This window comes from Pleurodeles waltl, chromosome 1_2 (genome assembly GCF_031143425.1).
Source record: "Pleurodeles waltl isolate 20211129_DDA chromosome 1_2, aPleWal1.hap1.20221129, whole genome shotgun sequence".
Lineage (NCBI taxonomy): Eukaryota > Metazoa > Chordata > Amphibia > Caudata > Salamandridae > Pleurodeles > Pleurodeles waltl.
In genome coordinates, this window is record NC_090437.1 from 250,187,123 (window position 1) to 250,199,975 (window position 12,853).

The following is a 12,853-nucleotide window of genomic DNA, read 5'->3' on the forward strand; positions in this document are numbered from 1 at the left end:
CTGAATACACATCAATGGTTAACCAGAATGTGTTTCGGAGACTGCTTGATCTGCTCTGTGATTTAAACTGTGCTTGAAATGTGTTTGAGGCACTTATTTTTTACTTGAAAAAGTGATTATTTTAAGTGTGCAAAAACAGTATTTCAGTTGTTTCAAAATTGTCCAATTGTCACTTTTTGTAATGCTCCTGTGGCGCTAAGCACAGCACCGTATTTACAAGGTGGTGTTAAGCCACTTTTTGTGGCTTAACACCACCTTGTAAATATGGCCCCTTCCCGAGTAGTACTGTGCGTGGAAAGGGTGTTTAATGGGTGTTGCTGTAGGCGTGCCACAGCAACACCCATTGCATTTTGATGCTGCCTCAAATTTTTGAAATATCGTAATCCTGAGGCAGCGCCCAATTCTAACGCCACCCCCAGGGGTGGCATTAGCAGGGCACAACAAGGAGAAATACTTTTATTCCTCCTCATTTTTTGCTTCTCTGCGTGCTGCATTCTGACGCATGCATAGAAAAAGCAAAATGCCAGAAGTGTTTGTTTATGTGCGGGAAGGTGTCCCTTCCTCCACATAAAAAATCATTTGAAAATGACACTTTGGCAGTGCCAAAGCGCCATTAGTGATTGTTTATGTGCAGGAAGGGACACCTTCCTGCACATAAACAATCACACCCCTCAACAAAGCCATCCTTGCATGATGGTGCAAGGATGCTTGCTTTCCCTTAAATACAGCGCATCCCTGCGTTTCTAAAGGGACGCAGCGCGGCGCTGACAATTTTGGTGCAGCACCGCGCTGCGCCACTTTTCCTTACATCTGGCCCTAAGTAACGCAAAGCAGAGCTCCACACTACTTTGCGTTACTTTTAGGCAATTTCCAAAGCAAAATAATTTTTGCTCTGGAAAGTAAATAATAAAAAAAACACTTTGTGCTGGTTTGCTGATATGAACACATCCCAAAATGTTGCTGAATCTGCCCCAGAGTGTTAGTTGAGTACATCAACTCTAAAGAGATTGCATAGAATACCTTAATAAAAGACTAGCAAAAAAGTATGGAACAATCAAAAACTAAAAAGCTAAAAAGCAACGACATGAGAAATGTAAGCGTCCTCTCTTTTTTATCTCTTTTTATATTTGAAGGCAAGTAAGATACGAAAGTCCTTTTAAGGTCCTGTTTAAAGATTTTTTTTCGAAATCATGCCTATTGTGCTATGTAGTATCTTTAGAGCCGAGGATGCACGCGACTTGAGTGCACAGAGCTTCCGAATTTGCTTCACCTAAACTAGAAAATGGTCGACCGCAGAGCTATTTCGGCTAATGTAATTGCTTTTTCAAGTTCATCTTTTTTCAGACAAGGAAAAACATTGTTGGCCTGCAAAAACAGATTTGGGCAAGTCTTTTACAATGAGTAGAGTTTGTACACTTCATTTATGTATCTACTACCCAGTCTGCAGCTGTTGTGAAACTAGATGCATAATAGAAACGTAGTCTAGAAGAGTAGCTGCGAAAGCTTTCAAAATTACTCAGCTTATCTAATAGTGGCAGTATTGATTCTGAACGCCGAATAGCTGGAATTGGATTATCAAAATCATTGTTTTACCCAGTCGAGTATGTTCATATTGTGCAGTCCTTTTACATCTCACATTTTTCTCCATGACGTTATTTTCAACCCTTCCGTGCAGCCTCGAAAATCCACATTAAATGTGGAAATATTGATGAAAACTCAGCGCGAAGGTCCAATGAAGGCTGACAGCTAGTCCTGCGTGCAATGTAAATACTTTTCCAATATGAAAAAATTGCATTTTATTTGTTTCCCGAAAATGATTTACTTGAATGTCACTTTCAGCGTTTTTTTGACAAATGCAGGGGCATATTTTTAACAAAGTCACGCTGCGCAGCATTGTTGCGTGACAAGGAAAGGGCAGTAATGTGCCGTATTAGAAAACAAAATTGGGCACATTCCCGTTTTGGTTTCCTAGTTCCAACACAAGCATCCTTGCACCATGGTGCGTTGTGAGAAGGATTGCTTTTCTGCAGGCTGGGGCACCTTCCTGCACAAAAACAATCTCCTGAGTCATTTTCCTCTTTTTTATGTGTGCTGTACTTCACATCATCCATAGAAAGAGGAAGTAATGAGGAGAAATAAAGATATTTCCCCTTCTTACCGCTTATGTGGGAAGGCGTAGCATTTTGACGCATTTCCAAGTTTTGGTAAATCTTTTGGAATGTGTCAAAATCCATGGGTGTTACTTGTGACACCACGAAGATCTGCGGCATCCCACTTGCGGACCGGAGTCAGATCGGTGGTCCGCGTTTCAGGCGGCCTTTCCTGCCGCGGGCCGCTTTTCACTTTGCGACCTGTATTTTGGCCTGTAGCGCAACCTGAAGCTTTCCCTTTGGGCTCTGTTTCACACTGCACCCACCTTTTACCCCCCTAGTTGTACTTACCTGTTTCTTAATGTTTTTCTTCTTTTCATCATTTTTCCCCTTTTTCTTTTTTGTTCCTTTTTGGCCATATTTTCTATTTCCCAGGAGTCTGTGTTTAATTCCCTGCATGCCTTGCTCCCTACAATTTTCCATTTACTTTAATGTGGCTTTTCCCAATCGAAGATAGTGTCTTCATTATTTCCTGCATGTCACTTCCTTCATGTCACTTCCTGTTTGTCAGTATAGAAGCACAGTTGGACTTCTGTTCCTTGCGTTGCAAACACTTCTGTTCCGGTTTTGCTCCTCGCTCCTGTATCCTGTGATTTTGGACTTCACCTGCTTTTCCCTGTCTGCAGTTTTTGTTCCAGACTTTTTGCTTCATTTTTTTTTCTTTTCTTTATATTTTTTTAGGAGTTCCCTGATCTGAGGTTTTTCCCAAGTTGGGTTTTTTCCTCTGGAACTTCTTCTGGAGGTTACCGCCTGCTTGGTGTTCTACTATCAGCAACACCGTGGCTACTGGAAAGGGTCGCCCCTACCTTGGTCAATCCAGAACAAGTAAAAAACCTGGTGGTGCCCAGAGACTGGCAGATTACAGCGGTAAGAAGCATTCAGGACATGACAGATTGCAACGCCAAACCTTTCCGCGTTGCTCTGGAACCATGGAACCCCCACCTGAAGATGTTGTGGAAACTGCACAGTCTATGCTTCATACTGTACAGCAACAGGCACAGGAATTACAACAACTGCGGGCCGAAAATACTGCTCTGAGACAATCTCTGTTGTCTCAATCCATTGATGTACCTACCTTCTCCACCTCAACACCACATTATTCTGGAGATCCTAACAAGTTAAAGGAATTTCTGGACTCTTTAACAGTGTATTTTGCATTTCGACCCTCTCAGTTTACCCAGGACAAGACCATGGTTGGTTATTTGATAAGTTCTCTGTCTGGCATAGCCTTCCTTAGCCTGAGCAACCCCCTGGGTAGCTGCCAATGACTCTTTATTATCTAACTATTCAGATTTTCTTCAAGGCTTTAAAGAGGTGTTCAAACAACCTGGAATGGAAGTTGCTGCGGAAGAGGAGTTATGTGAGATACAACAATGGAATCTGGATGTCCTGACTTTCATAACCCATTTTACACAAGTTCCAGCTGAAACCACATGGGTTGAATGCACTTTTGTGACACTCTTCCGTCGAGGGTTACGAGATGAAATAAAGATGAACTGGTGTATTCCACCCAGATAGAACCATTGAAAGAACTGATGGCCATGCACTTAATATTGAGTACCATTTGTGAGAATGTAGATTGGGGAAACAAAGGTCCGGGTTTCAGTCCCAATCAGTAGCAATGCACTCTTCTGCACACCACCCTGAAGAAAACCAACCAGAAAAACCAGCCTCCGCAGAAGAAGAACCCATGCAAATTGATGTTGCTTGTGGACCATTATCTGAAGCAGAACGAGAAAACAGACGATGCAAAGTCTTGTGTCTTTATTGTGACAGTGTGGGTCATCTCATTCGAATGTGTCCAATCCGTCCCACCAAACCATCGGGAAACGCCAGCTCCCGTCCCCTGTAAGAAGGAAGGGGACAGGTGGCATTGAGACACCTTCCATCTGCTCCTCCAGAGACGAAACCACAGCTCTTTTTAAATTTTCAGTAAATCTACAGTGCCCTTACCAGAAAGAACAAGTATTCGCGTTATTGGATTGTGGAGCTAGTGGGATGTTCCTAGATGAGAAATGGGCTAAGGAAAAAGGAATACCTCGTGTTCCTAAAGAGATCTCTGAACATGTTCAAACAGTAGATGGTTCTCCTTTAACTTCCTGACCAGTAGTGGATACCAAGGAATTCCCAGAATCATAGTAACGTGTTCCTTATGTCTTCCAAATTGCAGGCAAATTTGCCTGCAATTTGAAAGACATGAGGAACACTTTGCCTTTGACTTGATAGCTTCTCCTAACCATAGTATGATTCTGGGAATTCCTTGGTTAACAAGACATAATCCATATATAAATTGGGAAACACAGACTATATCACTCTCTTCCCACTTTTGTCAATTACATTGCTGTTAAACGGATCCCAATTGGTCTCCAAAAGGGTCAATTTTCTCTTCCAATGAAGCAAGCAATACCATTAATATGATTCAAGGAGTACCCAGATGCTATCAAGTATACACAACGTGTTCCAGAAACCTCAAAAAAACATTTTGCCTCCTCATCAGGATTATGAATGTGCTATTCCTTTGATACCTGGGGAAGTAATTCCCTTCAGAAGAATGTATTCCGTATCAGAGCATGAAAGAAAAGCACTTAAGGAATACATAGATAAAAACATTGATTGTTCCCTCTTCTTCACCTGCCGGGGCTCCTCTTTTCTTTGTACCTAAGAAGACTAAAGATCTCCACCCCTGTATCACCTACCTCTTATTAAGGATATTTTGGAAGCAGTCCAAGGAACTAAGATATTCACCAAGTTAGATCTGCGGGGTGCCTATCATTGTTTACAGGTTAAGGAAGGTGATGAATGGAAGACCGCTTTTCGTACTCCATTAGGTCATTTTGAATACTGTATCATGCCTTTTGGTCTGACTAATTCACCTTCGATATGCCAAAGATTTATGGATTCGGTTTTCTCAGATCTTTTGAATCAAAGTGCTGACATCTACCTAGATGACATTCTGGTATATTCTCGTTGACCTGAGCACCATACTAAACATGTTCTTCAGGTCCTGGAAAAACTCCGACAAGTACAGTAAACCTGAAAAGTGTGAGTTCAATAAGATTGAGGTTCAATATCTTGGGTTCCATATCAACCAAGTTTGCATCGCCATGGACCCAAAAAAGGTACAAGCTATATTAGATTGCCCTTCTCCTGCTTCTGTTAAGGAGACACAGTGCTTTCTAGGGTTATCCAATTTCTACAGACAATTTATAAAGGATTTTGCCCAACAACAAAGTCAGATAATCCAGACCATCAAAAACGAACGTCTAAAGAAGGGTTTCATTTGGACAGAAGAAACAGAAAGAGCCTTTCAGAGTCTAAAACATGCCTTTGCATAAGCTACGATATTATGTCATCCTGACACTACAAAGAAATTCATAGTAGTCACTGATGCATCAGATAGAGCTATTGGAGCCATGTTACTACAAAGACAAGACGATGATGGCCTTCAATATTTTGGGGGTTATTACAACTTTGGAGGAGGTGTTAATCCGTCCCAAATGTGACGGATATACCACCAGCCATATTACGAGTTCCATAGGATATAATGGACTCGTAATACGGCTGGTGGTATATCCGTCACTTTACTGTCACTTTTGGGACGGATTAACACCTCCTCCAAAGTTGTAATAACCCCCTTTGTCTTTTACCTATCTCATGTGTTGTCAGATGCAGAACAAAACTATTCCGTGTTGGAGAGGGAATTACTAGCTTTAAAAGCTGCCTGCAAGGAATGGAGACATTTTCTAATGGGTTCACAGAAGATGTTTGAAGTTAGAACAGATCACCGCAATCTACAATGCCTCCGCAGTTTTGAATGGCGAACTAGTCGGCAAGCCAGGTGGGCTTTCTTTTTTAGCCAATACGATTTTGTAGTAACACACATACCTGGGTCCCAAAATGTTGTAACAGATGCTCTATTCCACCATTATCCAGAGAGCACTAATACTACTTATCCACACATCATAGAGCCATGTCGAATAGTAGGAGTCGTTCAATTCTTTCTCGACTTGTGAAAGCAGAGTATAAAAATTTACCCATGGAAGAATGGAACACTTTAAGTTCCCACTTATAGAAGCATCAGGAGTACTACTATCATAAAACACCTTATGTTTGCCTACTAAGTAGGTGCAAACTTAAGCCATGCAAATGTGTCACGACTCCCCCATTGCTGGACATCGTGGAAATAGGAGCACACAGGAACTGCTCCTCCGCTCCTTTTGGTGGCCCACGTTGAAATCTGATGCTGAGACATATGTAAGATCTTGCCCAATATGTGCTCAAACTAAGACACCTCGGACTAAGCCAGCAGGTTTATTGATACCCTTGCCTGTGCCATCCGTTCCATGGCATACGATGAACACAGGTTTTATATGTTCATTACCATCCTCTGCGGGCTATCAGGTCATAATGGTAACAGTTGACTCTTTTACTAAGATTACTCTTTTTTCTGCCCTAAAGAAATTACCCACCACTAAGGAAATGAGTCAAATCTTTCTACAAGATATATTTCAATTGCATGGCCTCCCATAAGTAATCATTTCTGATCAATGCCCTCAATATGTGTCCCGTTTTTGGAGAACATTTTGTAAGTTTTTACATATTGTGGTGGCTCTGGGTTCCATCCTCAGACCAATGGTAAAACGGAACACCTAAATCAAGGTTTACAACAATATCTGTGCTGCTTTTGTAATGCAACTCAAAGTAATTGGTCTTCATATCTACCATTGGCTGAATTTTCCGATAATAATACAGTCCATAGTGCAACAAAGTCCACACCTTTCTTTTGTACTTATGGTTTCCACCCTACTGCTTTTCCTACTGTCACTAAAAAGGATTCCTCTGTTCCCGCAGTTACCTCAGTTGTTCGAAATCTCCATTAGGTTCAGGACCTGCTATGTACCAATCTCTTAGCTACAAAACATTAGATGAAGAAGGTAGCTGTTACTCGGCGTAGTCCTGCACCATCTTATAAGCCTGGGAACAAGGTCTGGCTTTCTTCTAGGTTTTTGCCTTTTTGCCTGTCCCAGAATAAGTTTAAACCCTGTTACTATGGCCCTTTTAGAATCCTGCAGGTATTAAACCCAGTCTCAGTTCGACTTCGTCTACCATTGTCTTGGAAGGTTCATCCTGTTTTTCATGTATCTCAACTCAAACCTTTTATTCCTGACCCCTACAAAAGAAATGCCCATTGCCCTCCTCCTCTTTTGGTTGATGGCCATCCTGAATATGAAGTAGAAGAGATATGCTATTCTCGCCTTTTTCAGAATCATCTCCAATTCTTGATTCACTGGAAAGGATACCCCATTAGTGATTGTTCTTGGGAGGATGATTCCTCAGTCCATGCTCCTCACTTGGTCCGCACATTTTTTCAGAATTTTCCAGACAAGCCAGGGGCTTCGGGGAGGGGACCTACTGTGATGCCGCGAAGACTGGCGGCGGCCCACTTGTGGACCGCAGTCAGATCGGCGGTCTGCGTTTCGGGCGGCCATTTGTGCCGCGGGCCGCTTTTCGGTTTGTGACCTGTCCTTTGGGCCGCAGCGTATCCTGAAGCTTTCCCTTTGGGCTCTGTTTCACACTGCACCCACATTTTGCCCCCCTAGTTTTACTTACCTGTTTATTACTGTTTTAATTCTTTTCTTCTGTTGGAAATGGGGTATTTGGTTGGCAGTCAGGTTACCCCCTGTCCAAGCAAGGACCCTCACTCTAGTCAGGGTAAGTCACACACAATCCAAATTATCCTGTGCCCACCCTCTGGTAGCTTGGCACTGAGCAGTCAGGCTTAACTTAGAAGGCAATCTGTAAAGTATGTGTGCAATAAATCATGCAATAACACAGTATTGCACCACAAAAATACACTACACAGTGTTTAGAAAAATATATAATATCTATCTGATAAAATGCAGGTCAAAACGATTAAGATGCAATGATTAAAGGTTGGGATATCACTGTAAAAGTGATGTAAAGTGTCTTTAGTCTTTTAAAAGCAATAAATGTCTCTTTCAAGCACAAAGTATCTGGTTTGCGTTCAAAATCTCCACAAAGAACAGCAGAGGAGGAGATGCGTGGAAAACAAGAAGGTGTGCGTCAATTTCTCAGGCCGCACACGGCAATGCATCATTTAGTTTTCACGCAGGGATGACTGTGGGTCGATTTCTGACGCTCGATCGTGGATACTCTTCGGGTTGCGGGGTTTTCGGACACCCCGGGGACGATGCGTGGATTTCCAGCAAAGACAGGATGAAGTCACAGGGGCTGCGTCGATCCAGTGGGCATTGCGTGGAAAATTCTACTGCACGGCAAGCGCTGCGTCAATTCCTCTCTGGAAGTTGGGCTGCATCATTTCCTGCTCGGCTGTGCATTGATCCAGTGGGGTGTGCGTCAAATTTCCAGTCGCCACGCTGGCGCTGCATCGATCTTCTCGTTGCGAAGTCGGCTGCGTCACTCCGGTTCGCCTTGCAGTGAATTTTTCACTGCAGTGCAGGCTGTGCGTCGTTTCTGGTAGGCTGTGCGTCGATGTTCACCGCACAAGGAGTCCTTCTTGGGGCAATTAAGGGGGTCATTCCGACCCCGGCGGGCCGCGGGCGATCTCCAAAAGATTGTCCGCCGGCCCAGCGGAAAGCCCCTGCAAAGAGGAAGCCGGCTCCGAATAGAGCCGGCGGATTTGCAGGGGTGCGACGGGTGCAGTGGCACCCGTTGCGATTTTCACCGTCTGCTAAGCAGACAGTGAAAATCTTTGTGGGGCCCTGTTAGGGGGCCCCTGCACTGCCCATGCCAGTGGCATGGGCAGTGCAGGGGCCCCCAGGGGCCCCACGACACACGTTCCCGCCAGCCTCTTCCTGGCGGTTTAAACCGCCAGGAACAGGCTGGCGGGAAGGGGGTCTGAATCCCCATGGCAGCGCTGCAAGCAGCGCCGCCATGGAGGATTCCCTGGGCCAGGGGAAAACCGGCGGGAAACCGCCGGTTCCCCTTTTCTGACCATGACCAGCCTGGTGCAAGGGTGCCTGCTTTGCATGCTAGATTGTGTTTGTGTGGGAAGGGGCATGTTCCTGCACAAAAATAATCCTGACAGGATTTTCTCTCCTACTAGAATGCAGCACACATAAAAAGAGGAAAAAACAAGGAAAAATAAATATATTTCTCCTTGCTACACCTCTTCTGGTGAGGCGTATCTTTTTGACGCATTCCCAGGTTTACCTGGTTTGGTACATCCAGGAATGCATCAAGAACCATGGGAGGTCTGTGGGAACACCTATGCAATGCCCATGGAACGCCTCCCTTTGTGCAGAGTAATGCAACACAAAGATTTACTCCAGATATTTTAAGCCTTTCAAAGCCACCTAAAGTGGCTTTGCTTGGGTTAAAAAAACTAACTTAGAGGAGTGCACCACACATTTACCAAGCTGCATGGTGCAATCATGGCACAGCCACCTTATAAATATGCCCCTTAGTCTGCAGGCTCATGCCTTGTCCATCAAGTTTGTAAGAAGCACACCTCGTGAACATCTTCAATAACCATTAAGTTTTGATACAATGCACAAAACTCTGAATCACCTGTAGTTAACCCGTTCTTACCTCACTGTCTAGACTAAATTGCTTCATTTCTAGCACTGCCCAAAAGTAAGTATGCATTTGACGAATCTAACAATAACATTTCTAGCTAAAATGCTACATATCTTTAAGATTCTTGAGACAATGAAACCATTTTTCCACCTTTGCTTGTTTAAGATAATGTGCCTTCACAAGGATATTAGGCGATCATGAAATATGTTGTCAGATATCTCACATTTTTGTAGATCATTGTAATGAACATCTGGAAGTCAGTGACAGATGATGATTGAAAAATGTGGTGGAGCATAAGTCTGTACATGTTTGTTATGTTGATTTGTATAACACACTAATAAGTTGAGACAGCATCAAGGTGTTTGGGCAAGGTGTCCAGGTCTATACACATTCTTGCAGAACTTGGTAAGTCACGAGGATGCTCTGATGTTTTGAGAGGGGTCTTCTATATCTTGGGTGCATTTTACCAGTGTTAGACCTGGCATTCTTGGTGTGGTTTCCGCTTTCCTTTATGGCTCTGCTTCCCATGTTTTGATTGTGTGCTGGACTCTGCTGTTGCTGGTTTTGATACTCTGGACACTTTACCACTGCTGACCAGTGCTAAAGTGTAAGTGCTCCCTGTGTAAATTGAATGTGTAATTGGCTTTTCCATGATTGGCATATTTGATTTACTAGTAAGTCCCTAGTAAAGTGCACTAAAGGTGCCCAGGGCCTGTAAATCAAATGCTACTAGTGGACCTGCAGCACTAGTTGTGCCACCCACATGAATAGCCCTGTAAACATGGCTCAGACCTTCCACTGCAGTATCTGTGTGTGCAGTTTTGAACTGGTTTTTCGACCTGACAGGTGTACCCACTTGCCAGGCCCAAATCTTCCCCTTTTATACATGTAAGGCCCCCATAAGGTAGGTTCTAGGTACCTCCATGGGCAGGGTGTAGTGTGTATTAAAGGTAGGATAAATACTGATGTGTTTTACATGTCATGACAGTGAAACAATGCCACATTCGGTTTTCACCATTGCAAGGCCTATCACTCTCATAGGTTAACATGGTGATTGCCTTTAAGTATATTTTAAGTGCAGTTTCCCATTGGGAGCAGATAGAGATGTGAAGTTTGGAGGTCTCTGAACTCACAATTTAAAAATACATCTTTTGGTAAAGTTGGTTTTTAAATTGTCAGTTTGAAAATGCCACTATTAGAAAGTGGGCATTTTCTTGCTTAAACTATTATGTGACTCTGCCTGTTGTGTATGCTTTGTCTAGTTCTTGATGAAGTGATACTGGGGTGTAGACTGCATATCCTAATGGCCCATCTGGGCTAGAGTGGAAGGAGGAGGGCTCACTTACACCTGAAAGGGTTGTGCCTTCCCTCACACAATGCAGTCTCCAATTCCCTGGTGTGTGTCAGGAGCCAGGCTTGAGCAAGGCAGGATCTTGTGAACAACAGAGACTTTCCTTTGAAGTTTGCCTACTTCAAATTCAAAAAGGGGTTTAAGTAGTGAACCCAAAACCCCAGATTTGTAGATTACTTCTGAATTCAAGAAGAACCTCTGCCAAGGAGAAGAGCCGAAGAGCTGGAGGAGGAGTACTGCCCCTTTGCCTGTGACTGTACTTTGCTGGGTTGGCCTGCAGTTGCTGATTTTGCCTGAAAGAAGACAAAGACTGGACTTTGTGGTATATTCGTGCTTGTGAACTGTCTCCAAGTGTTTGGACTGAGCTTCCCTCCTGTTTTGAAGTCTTAGGGCCATCAAAGACCTCCTCTGTGAGAACCTGGATTCTCTACTGAGACTCAGACCCTGATAAACGGTGCCGTATCCTGTCCCTGGGCCATTGAAAGGTAAAGCTAGTGGAACCAAAGTGGAAATCCATGCACAGGAGCCATGCAGGGAACATTTCGACACACCACCTACAACACAGCTGTAAAAATGACATGCCACCTGCATCGCGGCTGAGAAATAGATGCACCGCCTGCATCGCGGCTGGGAAATCAACGTATCACCTGCATCTTGGCTGGAGAAACAACACAACACCTGCCCTGCTAAGGGTGCTGAAAATGATGCAACCCCCATGCAGCATGGGATTCCATCACCGTGGGCTGGATTTCGCACACCTCCTCGCTGGGCATCAAAATTAACGTGAACCTGCGTGGATCTGAGGTGCCCCATCTGGGAAACAACACATCTCTTTCTTGCGGGAGAGAAAAAAACAACACATCACCTACCTGACCAGAGAAGAAATGATGCATGACCTCACTTGCAAGTAAGGAATCAACGCTTCACTGACTTTTCCTACTCACGCTCGCCCGTGTGGCTTTATTTTTGACGCAAACCAGGTACTTTGTCTAACAACAAAATTTCTATTGTTTTCTATGAGGTGAGATTCTATTATTTAAAAAAAATATAACTTTGCTTGTATATGTTGGATTTCTGTTGTTTTGGTCTTGTTTGATTTAGATAAATATTAGCTATTTTGCTAAACTGGTGTGGTGTCCATTTTGTAGTGTTTTCACTGCATTACTGTGTGTTTTGGTACAAATACTTTACACTTTGCCTTTGAGATAAGCCTGACTGCTTGTACCTAGCCACCAAGGGGGTGAGCAGGGTTTATTTTGAGAGTGTATCTCCCTTGCCCTGACTAGAGTGAGGGCCCCTGCGTGGCCAGAGTGCAAACTGACTGCCAACCAGACACCCCCAGGAGAATAAGCAACCTCCAGTTTTGCTTTTGCAGATGTGGGCATGCATGCGAGTAAAAGTGAGGCTGATCTTAGGTGTCTGGTCATTTGGTGAAATTGTATGCAGCTGTTCAGGTATTCTGGTCCTGTATCATGCAGGCTTTGTATGTGTGTGTGAGATGTTTGAATTAGCTGCACTTGTAAATGGGGAGCCACTGAAGCTTCCTGAGGTATGGTGTGGGTGCAGCATGGGAGGCATAGTATGAGTCTTGCAGCTGTGTTCTGGATGGCGTGGTGTCTCTGTAGGAGTTGTTTTGAGATTTCAGCATAGAGAGTTTTGCCATAGTCCAGCCTGCTGGTAATGAGTGCTTGTGTGATGGTCTATCTGTGAGGCAACCATTTGAAGATCTTTTGCAGCATTCATAGGATGTAGAAGCAGGAGGTGTATACTGGAGTGACTTGAGCAGGAGTGT

General features: G+C 43.8%; 1 protein-coding gene across 1 annotated transcript; it reads left to right on the plus strand.

Annotated features, from left to right (window-relative positions):
• The first annotated feature begins 5,095 nt into the window (after nucleotides 1-5,095).
• On the plus strand, nucleotides 5,096-5,485 carry LOC138253999 (uncharacterized). Its single transcript, XM_069205806.1, has one exon. The coding sequence runs from the start codon at nucleotides 5,096-5,098 to the stop codon at nucleotides 5,483-5,485; it is 390 nt and encodes a 129-aa protein (XP_069061907.1).
• The last annotated feature ends 7,368 nt before the right edge of the window (nucleotides 5,486-12,853 follow it).